A 24,348-nucleotide genomic window follows, 5' to 3' on the forward strand; every position below is an offset into this window, starting at 1 on the left:
AAAAGAAGTTGAGGACCACTGGGCAGGCAGGATGAGGCGGAAGTGACCATGTGCCAGTGCTAAGCCCAGGGCTTGGGAAGCAAGCAGAAACTTGCCTTATGTGTTTCTGCTTGCCTCCCTGTGCATGCATGGGACAGCTTCCTGTCTCACGGGGGTGACAGACCCGCATCCAGACTTGCAGCCTGAAGCACAGCCCAGCCAGCCTGGATCAGCCAACCCCCAGCCTACTGGAAGCACAAGAGTGAGAGAGCCACGGAGTCCAGCAGAGCAGAACCCCAGAGCCCTGCCCCTCTGTGGGAGTCAATGGTAGCTGCCTTAAGCCACTGTGGTTTGTTAACACAGCACCATTGCAACGATACTTATGCTTTCTTCAGAGATTCTGAAAGCTGTTCTTATCCATTATCCTTCTGTCTGTACTGAAGGACGATTTGCCATAATGGTCCTTGCCACTCACCTAGAAATAGCCTGAGGTCTTGGAATTAGTTAGCCAGTGCTCTGTCTATGGTTCTATGCTGAATATTTGCTGTGTGATCTTCGGCAAGTCTTCATACTATATTCTTAAAAAATCCACAGTCACAAAACTGACATGAAAATGCAGGACTGTGCATCACACGAGTATGTTCGGATGTTCGCTTGCTCTGCATCTCCTGCCCCTGACGTAGCGATGCAGCTTATGTGAACGTCAGAGCTGCTGCTGGAGGCTGGCCTACCTCGCAGGAGCCGTTTACGCCTAGATTCATAAGCGTTCTCACAACAGGGTCTCTGACCTACAGCCTCCTCTCCGTGTTGAAACAAACCCATGATGAAGACTGGCAAGAGCAGCAATGCAAACCTGAGCCAGAGCTTGCGCGTGCCTGACTGTAATGTGCAATGACTGCCTCCTCACGTGGCGCGAAGGCCATGACTCAGGTGACGCTGCTACCATTAATTACTTCAGACTTGGGTACAAGTACAAGCTCTACCACAGCCAGAGCTCACACTGCATGCGTCTAACTCAGGCTTCCTCTGAGCTCACGATGGGGTGGGCAGGAGCGGGAATTTTGTTTCAGAATGCCGAGGGAGTGGGGCTTTCATCCACAGACAGCAGACGCAGGACTTCAATTCTCCAAAAGAAAACCTGGACTGAAATACACGCTTAAGGACTCAAAATACATGTATAGATTAAATATTTATGTCTCGTTAACAGAAGAAACAAATGTTGAGTTATACCTAATTTTTGAGATTGGCATCAGACAGCATAGTAGTTCTGCCAATCCAGAATACTGGGGTGGCTGAGCCAATTCACCATGGCAATTCCTACGTCCTGATATATTGCTTCAATTTCCAAAAAGAAGGACCAAGTTATACTAAGATTTTGATAGAGGGCTTCCCTGATAGCTCAGCTGGTAAAGAATCCGCCTGCAATGCAGGAGACCCCAGTTCGATTCCTGGGTCCACTGGAGAAGTGGATAGGCTTCCCAATCTAGTATTCCTGGGCTTTCCTTATGGCTCAGCTGGTAAAGAATCTGCCTGCAATGTGGGAGACCTGGGTTTGATCCCCGGGTTGGGAAGATACCCTGGAGAAGGGAAAGGCTGCCCACTCCAGTATTCTGGCCTGGAGAATTCCATGGACTGTATAGTCCATGGGGTCACAAAGAGTCGGACATGACTGAGCGACTTTCACTTTCACTTTGACAGACTTAGCGTAGTCTTACAATAACAAATCTCACACACACACAACAGATACATATAACACACATACACAACACACAATGTGGCAAAAGATAATGCTTCTGAGAGGGAAAGTAAAACACTTGAAACATTCTGGGGACAGCCTTTGCCCTCCATCCTCAACTGCAATTAATTTGTCCTTTTCCCCTCCCTCACTTTCTGGGCCACAACCTTCATCCATTCATTTCCTGTCCCAGTGATTATCTCAGTGAGGCTCAGGGAAGAGAGGAGGAAGAAGTGGCAAGGAAAACAGGTTGGGGAATAAGAAGATAAAAAGTCCTGGGAGGTGGGGCATCTCCTGAGTCCTCCTGGGCCCTGCAACTCCCACGCGCTCCCTCCCTTCTCTGGGGCCCAAGTCCTCACCTTTGAAAAGAGGCTGAAGCATCCCAGACGGCTCACGATGCAGTAAACTTCAGGGAGACGCTTTCCTTTGCCGCCAGGCTTTTGGGAGTGAAACACAAGGAGATTATGAGCGTGACCAGTCTCAGGGGAGGAAAGACCCCAGATGGTTTTAACATGGTGCCGATTGTTTCCACACACCAGGGTTTTTGAAAATCAATAAGGTAAGCAGTTACCAATACCCCGTCTTACAGGTGGAACCACTTCTGGCTGCATAGACATGTGTTAAAATTCTCCCAAAGGGACCAAATCAAGAGTTTTGTGCACACAGTAGGAGCTCAATGTGGCCCACAAAACCATAAAATGAGGAATCTTAACTTGTTTACTCATATCACTTGTTTACTCACATTACTCATATCACTGTGGTTTTTCTCAAATAACTTTTTTATTCCTTATAATTATTATAACTCCAAATGAGAAATCTTTTCTAAAAATCCTTTTTGGAAAACTATTAATTTTCAAAACAAAAAAGGAAAGCAATCTCAATACTTACACTCCAAAGTAATTATAGCACCAGAATTTATTACCCCACTTAACTTTTTCGATTATTATCCATACTTTTTTTATTCACTAATTCAACAAATATTTACTGAGCAGCCACTATGTGCCACACATTATTCTTGACTATATTAGCCTATGCATAATAACACTAAAATATGCTCTCAGTGGAAAATGATTTGCCGCTACTGAAGGTACTCCCAAACACGGGCCTCAAAAAGACAAGTTCTAAAATGTTTTGGCATAATCATCTCACTGAAGTAAGTTTCTGACTTCTAAAGGTTAATGTTCTGAAGGAGACACTTAAATTATTTGTGTCATGAACCAAAAAGCCATCCTTCTTGGGCCCTTACCACTATTATGAAAGCTCTCTTTAAGCCCTCAGAGTCTGTTGAGCACACTTTATTAGAAAGGACACCTGCCTTAAGGGGGGATGGTCATTTATTTGGCAGGGAAAACAGTGGAGAAAGTATTTTCTTTCCAAGGGAGGCAGACAGTGTTTCCATCCACAGTGAGGCTCATGTGGACCCCCAAACACCCCTCCCCGTGTTTAACGGCCCTGATGAACTCGCTACACCTCTTGTCTGTGGCCTGTGGCGAATGAGGCCTGTGGCGAATGAGGTCCTAGGAAGCCAGTGGGGGCTCCACACGGAGCTCTCGCTGCCGAAGAGCAGGGGATACTGACCAGCAGTCTTCGGCAGTAACCAAACCTTCTGCTCCCATCTTCTCCAGTTAAGACAAACGAGAACGTTTCACTGTGGTTGGGAAAATGAAAGGAAGTGCGTTACTCTCCGACCACTATGAGACTAGGTATCAATTACAAGAAAAAAACTGTAGGAAACACAAACACATGGAGATAACACAACACGTTTCTAAATAACCAACAGGTTACTGAAGAAATCAAAAGGGAAGTCAAAAAATTTCCAGAAACAAATGACAATGAAAACACTACAACTCAACACCTATGGGACGCAGCAAAAGCAGTTCTAAGAGGGACGTTTATAGCAATACAATCCTACCCCAAGCAACAAGAAAAACATAGAATAGACAACCTAACCTCACATCTAAAGCAACTGGAAAAAGAAGAGGAAGTGTGTTACAAAACAGAACAAAAGCACTGTGCTGAGCCACCAGGGGACATTCGGGAGGAGGCTGTTGGAAAGCGTGGCTCCCTGTCCCGCCCATCCATCTCTGGGCTGTGGCTCCAGAGTCTCTGTCAGGGACACGGGGATCTCAAGTGTCGCTGTGTCCTGAGAGGAAGTGAGGACTTTTCTTTCCACCCTCAGCCCTCATATAATCCTATCACCTGGGCCATCCCATCGAACAGACACAGTGGTCACTGGTCCTCTCCTGGGGTGAGCCTGGGAGTGACTCAAGACTGAGGGGTGTTGGGGGGCAGCTGGGTAGCAGCAGGCAATGGTGGTGCCCTTCTTGGAGCTGCCCATGGGGCAGCTCTCCTGGGCACTGAGGCTGTGACTGCCCTTAAAGACTGCTGGGCCAACTTCGAGGTACTCAGTGTCCCTTAGGATTTGTAGCCTCCTGAGTTTGGTCAGTTGTTGAGACCTCTGATAAAAAAATACTTCCACCCAACAATATGGGTTAAAGCAGAAATGTAAACTTGATCACAATCTGAGTAACGGCTGGATGTGTTGCTGAAGAAGTATTTTCACAGCACTGGACTAGGTTTTCTTAGACTACGAATTACCTTATTGCCCATCACGTCAGCTTATGAAACACATTCCAAGATGGAGTGGGAGGTCTGGGAACCTGCACATTTGGCAAAATGAGTCTTGTCTTCAGTCATGCTTTACAAACACCCGTGGGGAAATTTATACACTCGAATCTGTCAGGCTCACTTACCAGTAGGACTGACTTACGTACGGGGTCTGCCATGGACGACCTCTCTCTGGCTCTCACTTCAGTCTTGGCGGGGCTGGGGGAGGGCGGGGAGACACCAGCACGTACCTGGTAAACTGCTGGACCGGAGTCCAGTCCTTGGCGTCGGGGAAACAGAACTGGGGGATAGCCTTCAGCTGATCCTCAGCTTCTCTCATGAACTTGAACGACCTTTCCAACTGCAGGGAGGAGGGTGAGAGGATGTTGAAGAATAAGCCCTGGTGTGAGCAAGACAGATGCTCGACAGGCGCACAGCCCCCATGGCCCTGAAGTCATAACTGTCTCCTTAACCTCCACGCTGAGGAGGGCTTGCAGCTCAGGCTTAGGTTATTTTTTCCCTCAGGGCAGTTTCAACTATAGTCTTGTGTGGGGAGCAAGGAGAAAAAAATAGTGTGCTTTAGAGAAATGTTCTCTATGCCTAACATTCTGGAATATAAGCATTTTAATCAATAAGGAAGAGCTGTCATAGCAACGGCTTCCGAATCCGAGACTCACAAATCTGCAAGGCAGAGCCGCAAATCTAGTCATCTGATGTCTGGACCTAGGCAAAGCTGGCCCTCTTTAATTTCAGCAGAGATGTTTTACAGCCCTTCTTAGTGAATCCATCCAGGTAAATTACGTTACACGGTGAAATTTAATTCATTTCAGGAAGTCTTTGAATATCAGAATTAAAGGAAAACTAGACATGAGGCTGACATTCTCAGAAGAAAATAAGCCTGGAGAAGTTAAGTGATTTGTCCATGATCACACAGCTAGAATGGAATCCAGGAAAGAATAAAAATGATCTTAATTTCTGTCTTCTTGCTCTCTGATTTAACTGACACATCACAGACTGGAAGAATACCATCTCACTTCAAAATGGAGCGAATGGATGAAGTCTGACTTTAGAGATCATATTTAAACCGTGACTCTGCTTGTTCTGTGTCTGAATGGGTATCTGCTTCAAAAAGCACTCCATTCTGGGGAGTCTGCTGGGCAGCAATGCACCTGTAGTTAACCACACTGTACTATACACCTGGAGATGCTGGGATCCTGAGTTTTATGCCACGTGTTTTCTTTTTGCCTCAACTGAAAAAAGGCACTCTAGGTATAAAGTTTGGGATACACACACAAAAAGTTTATAATGAGCATAGTTTGCTTATAAATTGGTACTTCTAAAGTGCAGGGAGGAATTATTGGCTTTTTGTTGTGTTGTTGTTGATAGGTTTACACTTGTTACATTTCCCTTATAAACAGTTAAAGAAAAAATAAACCATGATAAAATTGCCTTCAGTCATCTAAAATATCAGCTACTTGAACTGAGTGGAGTGTGAATTTCTAAAATTAGGAAACTGTAACATCTAACTTAAAGTCTTAAGTATACAACAGTATATTATACTGTTGTCTGCAATTTCTTATTTTGTTTCTCATACCTTTCCATTAGCCTTCACCTTAAACCAGGGCTTCCCAGGTGGCCCTAGTGGTAAAGAACCCGCTTGCTAACGCAGGAGACTTTTTCAGAGACTCAGGTAAGACAACTGGGTAAGGAAGATCCCTTGGAGAAGGAAATGGCAACCCAATCCAGTATTCTTGCCTGGAGACTCCCATGGACAGAGAAGCTTGACACGCTACAGTCCATAGGGTTGCAAAGAATCGGACACGAATGAAGTGACTTAGCACAGCACCACCTTAAACCAGTCTTGCAGTTTCTGAGGTCTGTTGGCCAATGGTACTCCTTCACAGAGGATCTGCAAGCCTTCCCAAGGCCATGAAACATCAGAGAGAAGAGGTCTCTGACGACAGCATCCAAAGGAATAGGACATTGGGCTGATGGCTTTCAACTTGAAAACCCACTTCTAGTATGATCCTTATTCGGCCAGATCAAATTTAACTAAAGCTGCTACTAATATAATATTAATGCTTGAGACAACTATCAATGAATGAAACACAGTCACCATAGGTAGACATGGAGGCAGTCATTAATTGTTCTTCAGAATAAACAGTCACTCTTTCTTTACTGTACAATGGTTCTCTCTTTCATCTATGACTCAGAAGATTCCAACTGGTACTGGAACAGTCTTTGAGTTGACAATTTACTAGCTCAGACTGTTGCCAAAGCAATAGGTTTTGATTACCCTCGGACAGTCTTGCAAAGAATACCAGCTGGGTGTAGTTGTTGTGAGGGGGATCATTAATCACCACAGAGTGATGGACCCCAAACAACAAATAATACAAAAGGAAGGAACAATGACATTTTCCCATAGTGGAAACAGCATTAATTAGAGAACTGAAGAGCAAGCCTCGCAGGAGAGTGAGTTCCAGTGCTTTCAATACGGCCCAGTCACCACCTGAACACACCTGCCCTCAGACCACATGCACGACACCCACAAATATATATATACACATGTATGCATATACACACTGTCATCAACATACAAGTTATCAACTCATGTGCACATACGTGCTCGGACACACACAGGAGCACATTTACAGGAAGAGACACACAGAGAGCTCGCTTACAAATACGATCAATCGCAGATGGCTGGGAAACAGCCTGATCTCTGTGAGGCGTCATGAAAGAGAACTGTGAGGTGTCAAGCATTTTAATGGAATATGGCAGGCAGGATTGCTAGTGCACAAATATGGATTTGAAACCTTGATCAATGTGTCTATAGGAGTGGGGGATGAAACTCAAGAAAAAAAGTTAAAAATGAGGAGAAAGAAGAAGAAAAAGGGGCTTCTGACAGAGGGAGCAGGTGAAGGCAAGGAGATATATATAGTAGCCTGGCATGCAAAAATGTCTACAAAGAATGATCACCAGAACATTAAAGATAAACACCTAAAGAAAAGCTGGCAGCAAGATGCATTTCCAACAGAAAGAGAGTTGCTAAATAGATCAGGGTATACCCACATAATGTGGTATTATGGAATTTCAAAAATGATGTTTTAGAATTTGTATGTAATATGTTTGTAAATAATGATAGGTTTACAAAACATGATATGGAAATTACACAATGGCTGACCTCAGTTTTGTAAGAAAATTCTACTCTGAGAAAAGACTGGAGAAAGACAATGAAATGCCAACAACAAGGACCTCTGCGGGACTGGAGATGACTTTTTCTCTAAACATTTCTGTATTAGTCTCCCTTTCCACAGTGACTTAGACAACTTTCCACTCAAAAGTTTTAATGTGATGTCTAGGAGGCTGGAAAATCCCACGGATGGAGGAGCCTGGTGGGCTGCAGTCCATGGGGTCGCTAAGAGTTGGATACGACTGAGCAACCTCACTTTCACTTTCCACTTTCATGCACTGGAGAAGGAAATGGCAGCCCACTCCAGTGTTCTTGCCTGGAGAATCCCAGGGACGGGGGAGCTTGGTAGGCTGCCGTCTATGGGGTCGCACAGAGTTGGACATGACTGAGGTGACTTAGCAGCAGCAGCAGCAGCAGCAGCAGCAGCAGCAGGAGGCTGGAGAGTCCATGTTGGAAACTCAGGCATTTGATAGTTAGGGTGGTTCATTAATTAATTCATGGGACACTGACTTTATTCCTGGAACACTAAGCATCACCGTATGTATAACACTGTGCTAGGCCCTGAGGGAAGTAAATAAAATAACAGGCCCGTCCCTCGTGCCTTGGTGCTTGCTCTGTGAGGTCCCCAACTAAACGTGGGCATACATAGCACTGAGGTTTTCAGGGATCACCCCTGAAGGAGATGGAGGAAGTGAGTCAGTGCCCGTGTGGAAGGCTGGTGCCTATGGCTTATCTCCCTTACACACATTTCCGTCCTAAACTCCAAGCCGAGGAAGCGACTGCTCTGCTGGTCTCCAGTGGGCAGGACGGAAGGAAGGGTGGTGGAGGAGGAAGAGAGGGACAGCTGGGCCCCAGGTCTTGGCAGGTGCCGGGGTTCTGCTTGGGTGGTGGCAGCGAAGGGAGGCTCTGAGGGGACCAGGACATGAGCGCCCTCCCCTTTTCCATCTCTGAGCACCACTGTGTGCACTGGACAGAGACTGGCACACTTTACCTCCTGAGTCTCTGGAGTCTCTCATGCCCTCCTGTCAGAGGGTAAGCTCCCCGAGGACAGGAAACACTTCTGCTCATCTTGGTAATCCCCTGGGGCCAAGCAGAAACCAGCTGGAATGTAATAGGGTCTCAGTAAATCCTCACTGAGCTGCATTAGAAAGTGATGAAAGCTCTCTATCACTGATGCCAAAGCCTGTGGGTCATTTATCTATGATAGGCCATGCCACTTTAGGCTTTATTGAGCGCCGTTTCATTTTAGGAGCCATGATTAATAATATAGGATGGCTTCCCTGCTGGCTCAGACAGTAAAGAATCTGCCTGCAATGCAAGAGACCCAGGTTCAATCCCTGGGTTGGAAAGGTCCCTCAGAGAAGAGAGTGGCTATCCACTCCAGTATTCTTGCCTGGAGAATCCCATGGACAGAGGAGCCTGGTGGGCTACAGTTCATGGGGTAGCAAAGAGTTGGACACAACTGAGCGACTTTCACGTTAATATATGGTAAAGCGAAATCCACACAGGACTGACCCATGTGAGAACAGAACAGGATTCTTGCATGTGCACACAAAAACAGAGGCACACAGGGCACACGGGCGTGTGCAGCATGGACACAAATGTGACACTCCTTGTGCAGTTGATGGGGAAGAGGCTTCTAGGGTGGGCTGGGGAGAGATGTGGCCAGATAAGGAGATGGGGAGAGTGGATAGAATGGTACCGTCAGCATAGTGACCACAGGAAGCAAGTCTGTCCCTGCTTGAGTCATGCATTGAAGGCAGGAAGAGAAGGGGACAACAGAGGATGAGATGATTGGATGGCATCACCGACTCAATGGACATGAGTTTGAGTGAACTCTGGGAGTTGGCGATGGACAGGGAGGCCTGGTGTGCTGCAGTCCAAGGGCTCGAAAAGAGTTGGACACAACTGAGCAACTGAACTGAACTGAACTGAGTCATGCATCTCACACCCCTCGAATCTCCCAAATTCTCCAGCAGCGTTTTTTTTTTTTTTTTTAATCAATATACTTTAATTAGGACCCATTTTTGAAATTCTGGACACTGAATGTTCCTTGGGCTCCTGCACCTCCCTGAACCATGGGTCCCAGTAAGATCTTCCCAAGAATGCTGCAGTCCATGGCAGGCCTCGGAGCCTGGCCCATCCTGTACCTTCAGTGGGAACTGCTGGGTGAGTTCGGGCACGTACGCAGCCCCAGCTTGCTTCTTGTGCAGGGACACGACCACGAAGTACTCAAAAAGTTGCCTCTCCTGGTACTCGACCAGCTCCCGGTCCAGGGACGTGTATCTCGGAGCCTGCTTCAGCCGTGACTTCACGTTGACCAGGCGCTGGCTGTGGGCTGGAGAGGGAGCAGAGAGAGACAGAGAGCGGAGGACCGCCTGAAAACGACTCACTCCCAATGTCGAACTGCACAGAGCTGTGACACGTTATGGAATTCCCAGCTCAAAGTACTTCTCCTAATCCTACAAAAGCGTCTCCACATTTAACAAATTAGTACAAAGCTCTTTACTGGGGATTCTTGCCAAAGTTCTAGGAGTAGCAACCCACCGCCAGGCTAACTGGGTGCAGAGGCCTGGAATGCGGGGCCTCCATTCCACCATGGATTTGCTGCCTGGACCTGGGGCAGCGGCTTGAGTGACCCTTGGGTTCCTGAGTCAGATGGGGTGGGCACTCCTCCCTTCAGTTACTTCCTTCACCTTTCCTCTTGAGGGCTGCGACAAAATCCAGACCCCAGAGCTTTTGGAGCTGGGAGCTTTGTAAACATCCCGTGTGGCTCAAGTGGCAGAGACCTGCCTGGTCTAGAACTCCCATCTGCCTTCTCTCCCGTGACCGCTCTGTGCGCTGCAGATGGTCGACCTCACTCCCGAGATGGGTCAGGGAGCCAGGTGGGTGTCAGAGGCTGAAGAGGCAGGGCCACTGAGCAGACAGGTGGGTTGCCATCACCTTGCTGAGCAGCCCTGGACTACAGCGTTCCCTGGCTTGCCCCTGGGGTTCTGAAAAGTTGTGCAAACCTCACTGAGACCTAGACTAGGATCACCAGGTTTAGGTCCACAGGGACCAGTAATTTCAGCGACTTCATCTAACAGATGAGGAAGTAGAGGCCCTGGATCTCGATCATTTCCTCCAGATCACAGAGCCCTTTTACAGGAGTAGGGCAAGGGCCCCAGGTCTCTGGAGTCGCAGGCCAGCACGCTGTACCTTTCACAGGTGTGAAGAACACCCATAACGCATGGGTGCGGGGACAGGGAGTCACTGCCGCAGTAGCTACCCTGAGTCTCTAGAGTGTAGCCAGAGGCTCAGGAGCCAGACAGGCCCACCTGGGCCGGGTTCAGACATCCAAGCCTTGCCCAGCAAGCTCCTGCAAGGACGCTGTGTGCCCTCACACTCAGCAGGAAGCGCCACCTTCGCACCTTCCCCGTCACCAACACACACCCTGCACAACAACGGCTCTTCTCACCTTTCAGCTTCTCCTCGGTGTCACTGTCAGACTCGCTGTTCTCATCTGTCACTAGACCGGAAAAAAAAAAAATTGCAAACATGGGTCTTTCTAATGCAGGAAACTTTTTCATGTGGTAGCACAAATCCGAGAGTTCTGGTTCAGAGGGGCTGTTTTCATTTTTTTTTTCTCTTTAAAGGTCATGAACAAACTATGTCTTTGTCCAACTGCATGTGTTTCCAGATTAACTTGGCTGTACTTCAGATGGTACCTCTAGCAAATCCAGTCAAAGATATCGGTCCCTTCCATGCAAATTAAACAAAGAAGGTGGCTCCCCTGCTGAGGTCAGAGCATGCAGCCCTGGGCTGACATGACGGATGGACAAGGAGAGGGGAAGGGAGATTCTGTTTTCAGATTCTTGGGGGAGGAGGGACAGTGACGGGGCCCCTACCTTTTCCTGAGTTGCTCTCTGTGGACTGGGACAGCCTCTTCACGCGTTTCTTTCCTCTCCGGGCTTCATAGATGGCATTGATTCGCAATACCAGCTGCCACACATGGGGAGAAGGGAAGCCTGTGTAAGCAGTCTCCTCCCTGAGAGGGGCTGGGATGCTCTCGCTGCCCATTCTCTTTGAGGACCCTGGCGGGCCAGGGCTGGGGGCAGGAGGTGGGGGAGACACGTCCTACTGGCCCGCTGGCGTCTTTTAGTCATTCTTCTCAGCCAGATAGAAGCCTGACCCATCAGGAGCACAGCCAGCCTCTCTGGTGGGGGGGTGGGGGGGTGGGTGGTGTTGTCTGAATCTAATGCATCCCGCAGAGACACAGAGGGAGCCATTTCACTTGTGTGTGCCCCTTCTGACAGTGCCATCTCAGTGTGGTTTGGGAAGGAGCCTCTGCCCCCAAAACAAAACAAGAAAAGGAAGAGACAGGAGAAAAAGCTGTTCCCAGGCAGGCCCCCTTTCATGGGAACCATGCCAAAGTGCGTCTGAGCAGCAAGCAGGAAGGGAGCAGGGTTGTCGTGGCTCCTGAGTCCAAGCTCGGGTCACCAGGGAGCCAGGCTGGCCCCCAGCACACTGCCCTCCTTGCAGACTGGCGGAGGCCTCTCAGGACCACCCTGGTGCTCAGGAGCTGAGCTGCTCAGCAGATGCCTTCCTAAGCGGCACAACCGCCAGGCTGACTATAGCAGAGCCGGGTGATGGAGGCCCCCGCGTCACTTCCTGTCCGGCTTTACAGTATCACCCGTAACTTCCAAGAGCAGAAGCTTTCTGGGTTTTACCTGGTTGGGAAAAAGGGAGGTCTACCCATGCATAATCGAGGTGAGCCAACTACTGATGTTAAAGGCGAGCTGGCTGTAAGCTACCTTGCAAAGCTTGAAATTCTTTTGTACGTTGGGAAGAACGGGAGGGATATGCCATGGTAAACTGGGTGATGGACCAGGTGGGCACAGTTGCCAATGCCCATCTCTAGCCTCCGCTCTTCTGATCTATTCCCTAAAGGAGCTCGCTGGCTCCTCTACAAGCATGGGCCTGGCAGGGCGTGGGGGGCTTATCCTCAAGGTCTCCTCGTGGTGGGTCTGGGGTCCACGCCCCCAGCTCTGCAGAGCGCTCCTGACACGGCCCTGCTGCATCTCCGGACACCTGTGCCCTCTGGCTCCCACCTGAACGAGGCCTCTGCCTTCACCCCCAAACCCCTGCCATGTAGTGGCTCTTTCTGTTTGCTCTCACTAGGCCGCCATCTCCTTGAGAGCACACCCCTCTGAAGTGGCCGTCTCTTCTTTTCAAGCATGATCTGACTGGTAGGATGCAACACTAACCCCATTTCTCTGGCTGTCACATAATTGAACTTTAACAGGAGATGATTTTTTTTTGAGTGTTCTGAAAAAAAAATAAAGTGTTTTGTACTAGAAGTACTGGCCTCTTTAGAAGCCATTTTTAAGTTGGAAAAAATATTTTTAACTATAAGCTCATTTAGAAGATGGTGTGTTTCAGAGAGTCATGTGGTACTTAATTCTGCTATGGTGGCTGCCAAAGAAACAGGGCTCCACACAAACCTGCCATGTGCGCTGAGTGGGGAGCTCAGCTTTTCATCAGAAAGGACAGCGTTGTGATTCATGAATCCTGAGGACATCACAATGCTGAGTAAACAGCTGCTCGGTTTCAGCTGCTGCTCTAATGAAGGTACAGGGTTGCTAGCAGCAAACAGGGAAGGAGTGTCTCTTTCTCTCCCCTCCTCCACTGGGACCTTCATTCCTCTTACGGCCAAGGTGGGAGAAACCAAAGGGAGCATCCACGCTTCCAGAAGGGACTCTGTGTTACACGGTTCAGCAGAGGCAGCTGAAGGAGTGCCAACCAACCCACTGTCTCATCAGTTGTGAGTAGACCGTGAAGTCCTTCTTGCTAGATCAAAACACAACAGCCAGGGTTTTGGACAGCAAATGCTTTAAGGGTCAAAATCTGGAAGTCATGAATGTGCCTAAAAAAGAAACTTTGACTTCAAGAAAAGGATTCAGAGCATCTAGAAAGAAGCTTCATACTCAAGAGTGGGGGTAAGTCTAGGTTAAGATTAAGTAGCAAGTGACAGAACTGAGGATTCATGAAACTTAGAATAAACTATAATTAGTCATTTGTTTTCTTTTTAGACATTCCTTGGGACTTCCCTGGCGGTCCAGTGGTTAAGATTCTATGCTTCCAATGCAAAGGGTGTGGGTTCGATCCCTTGTTGGGGAACAAAGATCCCACGTGCCTTGTGGTGCAGCCAAAAAATTAAAAAAAAATAAGCATTCCTTTGAAGAACTGTGTACTTCACCTTTATGATTAAAGCTTTAATAGGATTTTGCCATTGTTGTGAAAGTGACAGCTAAAACACGGTGATTTTTCTCTGGATTTGATTGTATCTGTCAAAGTTGATTTTTTTCCAGATTTGATTATATCTGTCAAAGCCTATCGGAATAAGTGCCTGGGCACTATTTAAGTGGGTGGCAACTCACTTTAATTTCAGGCAATATACTAAGAGGTAACAAACTACTGCTTGTAAATTAAACACATACAAAGTGGCAGAAATAATTCTACTTTTTTTTCTACCTCTCTACTTTCATATAATATATGCACACATATTTTCCTCTCCTTAATCAAAAAATCTTTTCTAAATAATAAAATAATATGAAGGTGGCAGAAGACACAGGTTAAGTACTTATTAAGAGATCCCACAGTCAAACTTAAGAGTTGTATCAAAGCTCTTTTAACCTAAAGCTGATTCATTTGATTGTTCCTGTTTAATTTGCTAAAATAATGGTGAGGTTGTATAGATGTTACTGGCCATTTGTGCAATTATTCCACAATAGCAGGGTTTTGACATTACAGAGATGTGTGAGCCTTGCTAGAACAAGAAGAGGCGCAGTAGGGGTGATTCAAGACCCCACACTTCGGGGTCCCCACGAGCAGCCACAATGACAGCACAGGGCAGGGACTCGGAGACAGTCGAAAGGAGACAGAGAGCGACTCGGCCAGGGGTGAAGGAGACTCGGACCGACATGCTAGTGGGAACCCATCCAGCAGACACCTATGATCAGCATGCAATGTGCGCTGCGCCCTGGGTGGGGCAAGGCAGAGCCAGGAGACGGGAGGGGAGAGAGCCCTGAGTCCTGCCCCGGGCCCTCGCTGCCCTCTCCCAACCGCCAGGCTGCAGGTGTTAGGTCACCTGACTCTGACTGCCCTTAGCCTTCAGGATGCACTCTTGATTATCAAGGTGACTTAATTTCACTTGAAAAAGAATGAAAGGGACGGAGGTGGTATTATGGCTCAAAATACTGATGAACCTGAGTCAGGAGGGAGCAGCTGGTGAAAATGTCCTTTGACTTTTAGGTCAATGGGTCACTTTGAAAAATCAGATGAAACCTATAGACAACCCACCTCCCTTCCTTGTATCCCCTCAAACTCATCCATGTAGCTTTACATGATTTAATGCATTTCATGATCCCCTGAAGTTCATCTGCAGACTCTGAAATGAAGAATTCCTTCTCTAAAAGTTCCTGTAGTGGGGGCTTCACTGGTGGTCCAGCGGTTGGGACTCTGGCTTGCAATGCAGGGGACGCTGGTTCGATCCCCCCGGTCTGGGAAGATCCCGCAGGCTTTGGAGCAACTAAGCCCGTGCACCATAACTACTGAGCACAAGGGCTACAACCACTGTAGCCCGTGTGCCTGGAGTCCATGCTCCGCAATGGGGGAGGTCACTGCAATGAGAAGCCAGCATACCGCAGTGAAGAGCGGCCCCCATTCACCACTAGAGAAAGCCCATGTGCAGCAACAAAGACCCACCACAGCCAAAAACCAAAAATTTTTTAAATATATTTTAAAAAAGCTCCTGTAGGAAGTTGGTACCGAAGTGTCCAGCATAGAATGACAGGCATTGCAGGGGCTGCACTGAGCAAAAGGAAATATAACACCAATGTAAGAAAGAGCAGCCACAGTTCATGCACACCCAAGCCACTGGGCCTGTTTTGCCTTCAGAACTGAAAAGAGCCAGAAAAGCTATATATATATATATATTTTAATATATGTATGTTTTAGAGAGGAGAACCTTGTTCACATAAGCCCTCCATTGTTTAATTTTTTTTTTTTTTGGCCATGCCACAGGGCATGTGGGATCTTAGTTCCCCAACCAGGGATTGAACCTGCGCCCCGTGCAGGGGGAGCACAGAGCCTTAACCACTGGACCATCAGGAAAGTCCCAGTAAAGATGCATTTCTGACAAGAGCTCCCTCAGAGCACAGGCTCCATGTGGTGCCCCTCTGCAGTGGGAGGTGATGGAGTCTGAGTCAGAGTACCACGGATGGGGCTCTGCTTTTTCAGGCCACGAAGGAGGGAGATGTGGCCTTTTTGAGGCTGGGCAATGGAAACACAGTTTGGGATCATGAGAGTCGCTAAGCAGGGAAAGGCATGGCTAAGAGGAAGGCTGTGTGTGTGCATGCTCAGCCATGTCCGCCTCTTCGAGATTCCCATGGATTGTAGCCTGACGGGCTCCTCTGTCCATGGAATTTTCCAGGCAAGAATACTAGAGTGGGTAGCCATTTCCTTTTCCAGGGGATCTTCCTCACCCAGGGATTGAACCATGTGTGTCCTTCTGTGTCTCCTGCATTGCAGGCAGGCTCTTTACCATTAGCGCCACCTGGTAAGCCCTACAGGACCCCAATTACTGTGACCAAGGCCCAGCTAACTCAGCTGCTGGCTTCCTCATGTCTACCTGGCCTGTGGTGAAGCAGGTGGGAGGGCCCAGTGATTTGATCTCTGCCCAGACTCCTCTGTGGCCTTCCTTTGCAGTGAAGTGTGTATGTGGGGTGCACTCCTGAACACGAAGCTTGTTGCAAGCCTTACCTTGGGTATCTTTCTCTTCTTCCTGCCGTTCTGCAGGTCCCCGAGGTTAAAGAAAGTGTCATCAGGGCTGCTGGGGGTGGAGGGAGGGCTGATTTTGGAAGGGGACCCAGTTCCATCCCGACTCAACTTCCTTGTGTCCAGCAGTTTGAAGTTCCTCCTTTCTGAATTTTGCCGAAAAAAGGCAGGTTTGGACAAGGACTGCTGTGAGGGGAGAGGAAGAAAGAAGAGCAAATAAATACAAAGAGACCCCTGAGAGATAAGCGGTGCTGCCAGTGACGGAGACCAAGAAGGTCAAGAGGAGAAGTTCGTCTAAGTCCCCAAGGGTACACTGAGGTCGTCTATGCTGTTAAGGGCCTAAACACTTATCATCCAATTATGGAAAATGAGGATGATAAAGGATGCAAGTCTAATCCACTCTCTCTTTTTAGACAAGTGGAAACTCACCTGGCTCTATGCCATACCTTTACAAATGAGGCTTTCTGACACCATGTACTAGAAGTTACAAGACTTATGTTTAGCTTTATCCCTGTCACTGGCAAGGGAAATTCCTTCTAATACAAGGAATTTCACTTCTCTGAGCCTCAATATCTGATTTTTAAAAATGAGCTGTTCTAAGGTCAAAAGGCCAACAAAAAAACAATTAAAAAATCTGCGATTTATAGAACTCATTTTTTTCTAATACATGCTACAAGTTAATGAGAAGACTAACAATTCAAAAGAAAAACAGGTAAAAGATAAGGACTGGAGGTTTACAGAAAAGGAAATATAATAATTTTCAGATACATATGAAAGATTCTTAGCTTCACTCATCAGGAAAAAAAAATGAAAATGCCATTGAAGAAATATTTTTTCTTCTTGAAATCTTTATTGGAGTACAGTTGATTTATACCGTTGTGTTGTTTCTGCTGTACAGCAAAGTGAATCCTTATTAATTAGTTATCTATTTTACATATAGTAATGTGTATGTATCAATTTCAGTCTCCTAATTTATCCCTTCCCCCCTGATCCCCCTTAGGGAAGAGGGGGTGGCGCGGAAGCTACGTGCCTTGAGCCTCGAAGACGCAGCTGACCTGGACTCAGCCAGGGTTCATTCACCCTTCCTGTCTGAATGTGGCTGGTGGCTTAACCCCTTCCAGTCCTCGCATGTCCCTGTCTTACTGCCCCAGGAGGCCAACAGCAGGGAACTCAGAGGGTCCCTGATATAAAATATCCCACCTCGTCTTTACCTATCTCAACCTCACTCCTCCGCTCGCTTGCAGAGGACTCCCCCAGGGAGCACTGGGATGCCATTCACACACACATACAGTTGTTCTCCTGTGCCCACAGGTACACACATTCACATAACACTCAGACTATACACCCATAGGAATACATAGGCAGGCACGTGTGTTCTGACCACTGGGGACATTACACTAACGTGCCACCATGTCATTACATTAAAACAATGGCATACCTTGCAGGTAATACAAATCAGTTTTTAAAAGAAATTAATGGCATGGGGAAATATTCATGATAAATGTAACAGAGCAGCAAAAAAGTATATACGAAAGAAATGTTTATATGATATCACCCCAAATCTTTTTTTTTTGTACACACACATGCACACACACACACACAGTGTGACACGGTCTGGAAAGAAGTAAACCAAAGTGTCAACAGTGGTTTTCTCTGGATGTTGGGATTACATGCGATTGTTAAAAGGCTTTTAAAACACACACACATACACACACATATATACATAATAACCATCTGTTTTAGAAAAAAAAATACAGGTGAGTATAAAGAAAAAATACAAATTCCCAATTACAGATGATTTTTTAATTTACACTTCCTGGTATTTAAAACGAATTTTACAATGAGAATGTTCTGCTTTTAGAAAACGAGGTAATTTTTTAAAAGGACACATATTGAAAGCCTAATTCTATAGCTTAAGCAAACATACATAAATAATAGTTATGCTCCAGGCACTAGTCTAAGTGGTATACAAGAATTAATTTGATTAACCTTCACAAGACCCCTCAGTTGTTTAGTCGCTCAGTCATGTCCGACTCTTTGTGACCCCATGGAGTGCAGCACGCCAGGCTTCCCCGTCCTTCACCATCTCAGAGGAGTGTATTATCATTCCCGACTTTTACCAGTGACATACGGATATACAGCGATAAGATCATTTGCCCACAGTCACACAACTAGCAAGCGGTCTACGTGAGTTTGAATAGAGGCAGTCAGGCTCCAAGACCTACACATTTGACCAGACACTGCCCCTACATAGCCACACGAGGTGACAGATGGTTTGTTGGTGGAAGATGATGTGGGTGAGCTACCCAGGTCAACCAGTGATTTTTTTCCCCTTAAGTGTCGATACACAAGAAAGAACATTAGGTTTCCTTTATTACAAAAAATAGTTTCTATCATATTCGCTGTGCTGTTCTACATGTGGGAATAACAAGAAAAGAAAACAGCCCCTTCTCAGGAGCTTGCCTCGCGTGTTTGTAAGCATCAGCATCGGCCCCCAGCTGCATGTCTCCAGTGTCTGAGGAAAACCTGTCCAGTCATCCTCACCTTTCTACTAGAAAGAGGCACAATCTAGTTAAATAACCGCCCCCTCCAAGATATCTTAGGACCCTTCTGTGGCTGGCAGAGGAGGTTGTCATGGAAAGATTGCTTCAGTAAGTTCTAAGTCCCAGATGCAGCCCAGATGTGGCAGACACTCCATGAATACTGGTGCGCTAATGGAGGTGGTGGAGAGGTCTGCAGCTGTGCCCGAGGACGGGGACACAAACCAGACACCCAGATGTGGGAAAGCAGAGGACTGCGCATGACGCACGGTCTTCCTGATGACTCGCAAAGGCCGCAACGGCCTGCAAATATGAGTGGCAATCAGATGTGCATTGGGCAACTGGGTTATCTTTCTGCAGGATAGCGCCTCTGGACTTCAAGTTCTCATTGACAGGGTTACCTACTGTGTTTCACTGCTTAAAAAAATTAATTATTAAAAATTATTGAAATTTAATTATTTTATTTTTGGTTGCACTGGGTCTGGGTTGCTGCATGCAGGCTTTCTCTAGTTGTGGCTCAGTAGTCGCAACTCTCTGGGTCTAGAGTGCAGACTCAGTAGCTGTGGTGCACAGGCTTAGTTTATCCCTGCTATGTAGATTCTTTCCAGACCAGGGATTGAATTTGTGTCCCCTGCACTGTCAGGCAGATTCCAATCTATTGCACCACCAGGGAAGTCCTCTGTTGCACTACTTTAGGGACAGAGGACCAAGGTTTTCTCTAGCTTGGCAGGAAGGGGAAGAAAAGAGCTGCTAAGGGACTTCCCTGGCGGTCCAGTGGATAAGACTTCACCCTCCCAATGCAGGGGGCCTGGGTTCGATCCCTGACTGGGGAATTCGATCCTGCATGCATGCTGCAACTAACAAGCCCGCATTGCTGCAACAAACATCCTGAGAGCTGCAACTAAGATGCAGCACAGCCAAAATAAATAAACATTTGGGAAAAAAAAAGAGAAAAGGGCTACTAAGCCTTTATTTTCTGATCCTAGGGAGGATCACCCAGTTTTGCAGGCAGATTTGCTTTGGGTAGATGTTTTCCATTGTTCTGAAGTAGAAACTGAGTAAGATACGAATGGGTCAGACTGGGTGTGACAGGCTTCTTTTTCCTTTTTAAAAGATTTTTATTGGAGTATAGTGGATTTACACTGTTGTATTAGTTTCTGCTGTGCAGCAAGATGATTCAGTTATACATATCCACATATCCACTCTTTTTTAGATTCTTTCCCCATCTAGGTCATTGCAGACTATTAAGCAGAGTTCCCTGCGCTATACATAGGTCCTTATTAGTTAACCGTTCTATATACAGTAGCGTGTATATGTCAAACTCAACCTCCCAATCTATCCCCCACCTTTCCCCACTGGTAACCACAGGTTCATTTTTTACATCTATGACTCTATCTCTGTTTTATAAATAAGTTCATTTGTACCTTTTTTCTGGATTTCAGTTATAAGCAGTATTATATGACATTTGTCTTTCTCTGTCTGATTCACGTCACTCAGCACGACCATTTCTAGGTCCATCTATGTTTACTGCAAATGGCATTATTTTGTCCTCTTTATGACTGAGTAACATTCCATTGTACACATCTACTACATCTTCCTTTTCTATTCCTCTGTTGATGGACTTCATGACCTAGCTATTGTAAATAGTGCTACAATGACCATTGGGGCATGCATCTTTTCAAATTATGGTTTTCTCTGGATATATTCCCAGGAGTGGGATTGCTGAATCATATGGTAGCTCTATTTTTAGCTTTCTACAGAAACTTCATACTGTTTTCCATAGTGGTTGTATCAATCTACATTCCTATCAACAGTATAAGAGGGTTCACTTTCCTCCACACCCTCTCCAGCACTTATTGTTTATAAGGGCTTTCTTTCTCCAAAGAAGAAAGACAGATAGCTAAGAGGCACATGAAAAGATGTTCAACATCCCTAATCATTAGAGAAATGGAAACCAAAACCACAATGAGGCCTCACACCGGTCTGACCTCACACCGGTCAGAATGGCCATCATCAAAAAGTCTACAGACAGCCTTCTTCTAAGCCAGACTCATTCACTGAGGGAAATGAAAGATTCCCTAAATGCTGAGCACATCCAAATTCCAGCGAAAACACAAACAACACATTTCAAAGGCAAGTAGAAACTATTGGTCAGTTATTGGCTGTCACGGATTATTCATGATCACGCTCTTTTCCACAGGAGGAGAAGACAGCAGTTAATCGGTTTTGGCAAGTACTGTAGCAATTGATTTCGGCCAGTAAGATCCAGCCTTCGTGAAAGGTTCGACCTTCCACTCTCTTGAGGAAGATTCCCTTTGTGACTATCAGGCCTTATGTGTATACCCCCCGCCCGCCAGCCAATGCTGACCTCAAGCAGAGCCTAGAGAGGAAGCTGGCTTCTTTTCTTAGGCTGGAAACAGATCCTTTGGATGGGATTTAAACTGATACTTGTAGCCTGGATTTGGTCTCCATTTAATTTCTTCAACAACTAAACCACTGTATAACAACTACTTACGGGAAACACAAAGAAACCAAATACATACTTTCTGACCTCGAGGAGCCTATAGTCTAGCTGAGGGGATATTTTTAAGACATATTACATGACTCAATAGATGGTTAGATAGCATCAATGGACATGAATTTGAGCAAACCCCAGGAGATAGTGAAGGACAGGGAAGCCTGGCGCGCTGTCGTCTATGGGGTGGCAAAGAGCTCGACACGACTTGGTGACTAAATAGCAACATGACTTAAGTCAGACTTCAAACCATCAAAATAAGAGATATCATAAGACGGAATATACAAATTAGTGTAAAATGAATGCTTAGCCCATTGAGTGTTACAGGAGAGCAGAGGGGAGCAAGTCCCAGGGACTAAGATGGCCTGGAGGTTTTCTGAAGGAGGCATGACTGAGCTGGGCCTTACTGGACTGGGAGAGGTCCAGGCAAGAGCCAAGGGCAGAGGCAGAAATGACCTAGCGCAGGGCTGGCCAGAGCACAGCATGGGGACTGCATCTGGGCCACCACCTGTTTCTGTACAGGCCACGAGCCAAGAACAGTTTCACTTTTAAATGACTAAATATATATTTTTTAAATGACTAAATATATATATTCATATATATATTAAGTGACATGTGAAAATTATATAAAATCAAATTTCAGTGTCTGTAAATAAAGTTTTATTGAAACACAGCCTCACTGACTGTTTACATATAGTCTGTGGCTGCTCCATACCACAATGGCAGCGCTGAGCAGTCAAAACAGAGACCATATATTCATTCCCTGGCTCTTCAGAGAAAACATCTGCTGCTCCTGGGGCTATGACATTAGAGGCAGTTAGCAGGCTTTGGCCGGAGAGATTTTATATGTAGGAACTGTGGGAAATGGGTGCCCAGGGATCCATTATGAAGAATGTGTAATGTTATGTTAAAGAATATGAATTCATACTAATGTGTTCTCTGTTTCTTTAATTTTGTCATTTCAAAAGTATATAAATGAAATCATGTAGTATGTAAACCTATGAGAGTGGCTTTGTTCACTTGCCGTAATTCTCTGGAGATTTATCCAGGTTGGTATACATCAATAGCTTATTCCTTTTTAATGCTGAATAATCCTCTATCATATAAATGTGCTGTACTATATATAACCATTCACCCACTGAAGGACATTGGAGCTGTTTCCAGTTTGGATCATTACAAATAAAACTACATGTGTTAAAAAAGAATATGAATTCAGTTCCTAGGCAATGTGTTGAGATTATCATGTATGAGAATACAGTAATATTATCTGTATGTACATAGTACAAAACTGCAAAAGGTTCAAAAAGGTATCCTGAGAAAATGTCAGTGTTCTTTCCTGACCTCTAGATACCCAGACAACTCTGCAGAGGTGCCTGCTAACTCATTCTTAGCGACCGTTACAGAGACATTCTTGCGCATTCACAAACATATGAGTTTATGTCAGAACATTCTTCTTCACAGCTGTGTAATGTGGATGTACTATCTTATTTACAGCTGGGGAGAATTCTGAGCCGGACGCTACAACGCTACCTTAGGAAGCCTTGCTGAGCAGAGGGTTCCAGGAGAGCCAGACGCAGCAAGCAGAGGCAGGCCGCTGACGAGCAAATCCAGGAGCCTGCAGTGCGGATGCCTGGCATTCCCGTGTAACCCAGAACCCCAGCCGGCTCAAGGCCACGGTGCTGGGGACCCCCTCCCTGCACCGTTTCTCTGGGGGCTCATACCTTGGCAGGTGTGTCAGGGATGGAAGAGGTGGGAGAACCTGGAAAGTTCAAGACACACTTCTTCCCGAGGCAGCGACCATGTAACTCAACGTCCTCATAAGGGTTTTCCTTCATGGGCGGATCTGCAGTCAAAGGCAATGAACAGATCAGAAACTGGGAACACCAAGGAAGCTCTCCTTATCAGATCTCTAGCCAACACCTTGGTCTCTCCTTGTGGGGATGTGTGTTGTCTTGTTATGCATTCAGCCTTCCTCTTGGTAATGGATCTCGGTTTTCACTGGGGTAAGTCTCTGTCTCCCCATTCTCAGATGTGTGAGCTTCACTCCCGGTCTCAGAGCTTAAGCCAATCTGGCCTCAGGGACTACTCCTGGAAGGGCTCATATTCCAGGCCTAAGCTCACTGTTGCATGGCATTCCTGGACTCTGAAGGTGAACAGGGACCTAACCCAGTCTAGTGAGAGTGAACCTCGGGGTGTTTGCTGGGACTTGCAGGAGACAGGCTTTCCTTTTTTGCTGCAGGCAGGGACCCTGGGGAACTGATGGCAGCCATCATGGAGATCGTGGGGCACCTGCTGAGAAGGGAGCTAACCTGAAAGATAAGAAGGAAGAGAAGCCAGTTCTGGTCTCGTGACACAACCAACTCCCTTTGTTGTTTCAGCTGGGTTTTCTGCTCCTTGTAACTGAAAGCTACCCTGCCAGGCACACACTAAGAGGAGTCCAGATCTCATATCCATTTTGGACCTGGGACATCTACTGCATTGGCAGGAACCTGTCTCTGGCTGCTTGGACTCAGTAATTCAAATAGTATTAGTATTAGCGGCTTAGTATCCTGCTTCTTCAAGTCTCACGTTTCTTCCCACCTAGGAGTTTATTCCAGTGCTGACGACTGTGTGCATGCAGGAACGCGTGTGTCTGCCCGATCTGCCCCTTGCATAGGCACACAGATGGGTTTTTCTCTCTCACCAGCTCGTTTCTTCCCCGCCACCCGCCACCCCAACATATGCAGACATAGTCTGAGTGTACATCTCACTGAAACTGTGATCCTCCCTGAAGATTTTAACTCACCAAATCTAAATGCACACAAGCCCTGTGAATCTGAGTCCTGTTTTTGAATCAGAGAATTCTTGGGAGCAAGGCCAAAGTTACTTTTCAAATACATTTCAGTCTGAAGTTTGATGGCGTTACTGCCACATTCCTACAGTTTTGGAAAGAGTACGGTAGTCTTCAGTTTTCCTTTATTCA

At 46.5% G+C, this 24,348-nt stretch overlaps 1 protein-coding gene across 2 annotated transcripts in view; it reads right to left on the reverse strand.

Moving 5' to 3' along the window:
* DENND2A (DENN domain containing 2A) overlaps positions 1-24,348 on the reverse strand; it is a 98,314-nt gene that overhangs the window by 23,583 nt on the left and 50,383 nt on the right. For both annotated transcript variants that reach the window (XM_052638511.1, XM_052638510.1), the window contains exons 4-11: positions 23,108-23,229; positions 16,317-16,517; positions 11,402-11,495; positions 10,972-11,022; positions 9,665-9,852; positions 4,573-4,682; positions 3,293-3,362; positions 2,074-2,151 (exon numbers count right to left, since the gene is read on the reverse strand). In XM_052638511.1, coding sequence (XP_052494471.1) covers positions 2,074-2,151; positions 3,293-3,362; positions 4,573-4,682; positions 9,665-9,852; positions 10,972-11,022; positions 11,402-11,495; positions 16,317-16,517; positions 23,108-23,229 — 914 coding nt within the window. The remainder of the gene's footprint in view (positions 1-2,073; positions 2,152-3,292; positions 3,363-4,572; positions 4,683-9,664; positions 9,853-10,971; positions 11,023-11,401; positions 11,496-16,316; positions 16,518-23,107; positions 23,230-24,348) is intronic.

The sequence above is a fragment of the Budorcas taxicolor genome, chromosome 4 (genome assembly GCF_023091745.1).
Source record: "Budorcas taxicolor isolate Tak-1 chromosome 4, Takin1.1, whole genome shotgun sequence".
In the NCBI taxonomy this organism is placed as follows: domain Eukaryota; kingdom Metazoa; phylum Chordata; class Mammalia; order Artiodactyla; family Bovidae; genus Budorcas; species Budorcas taxicolor.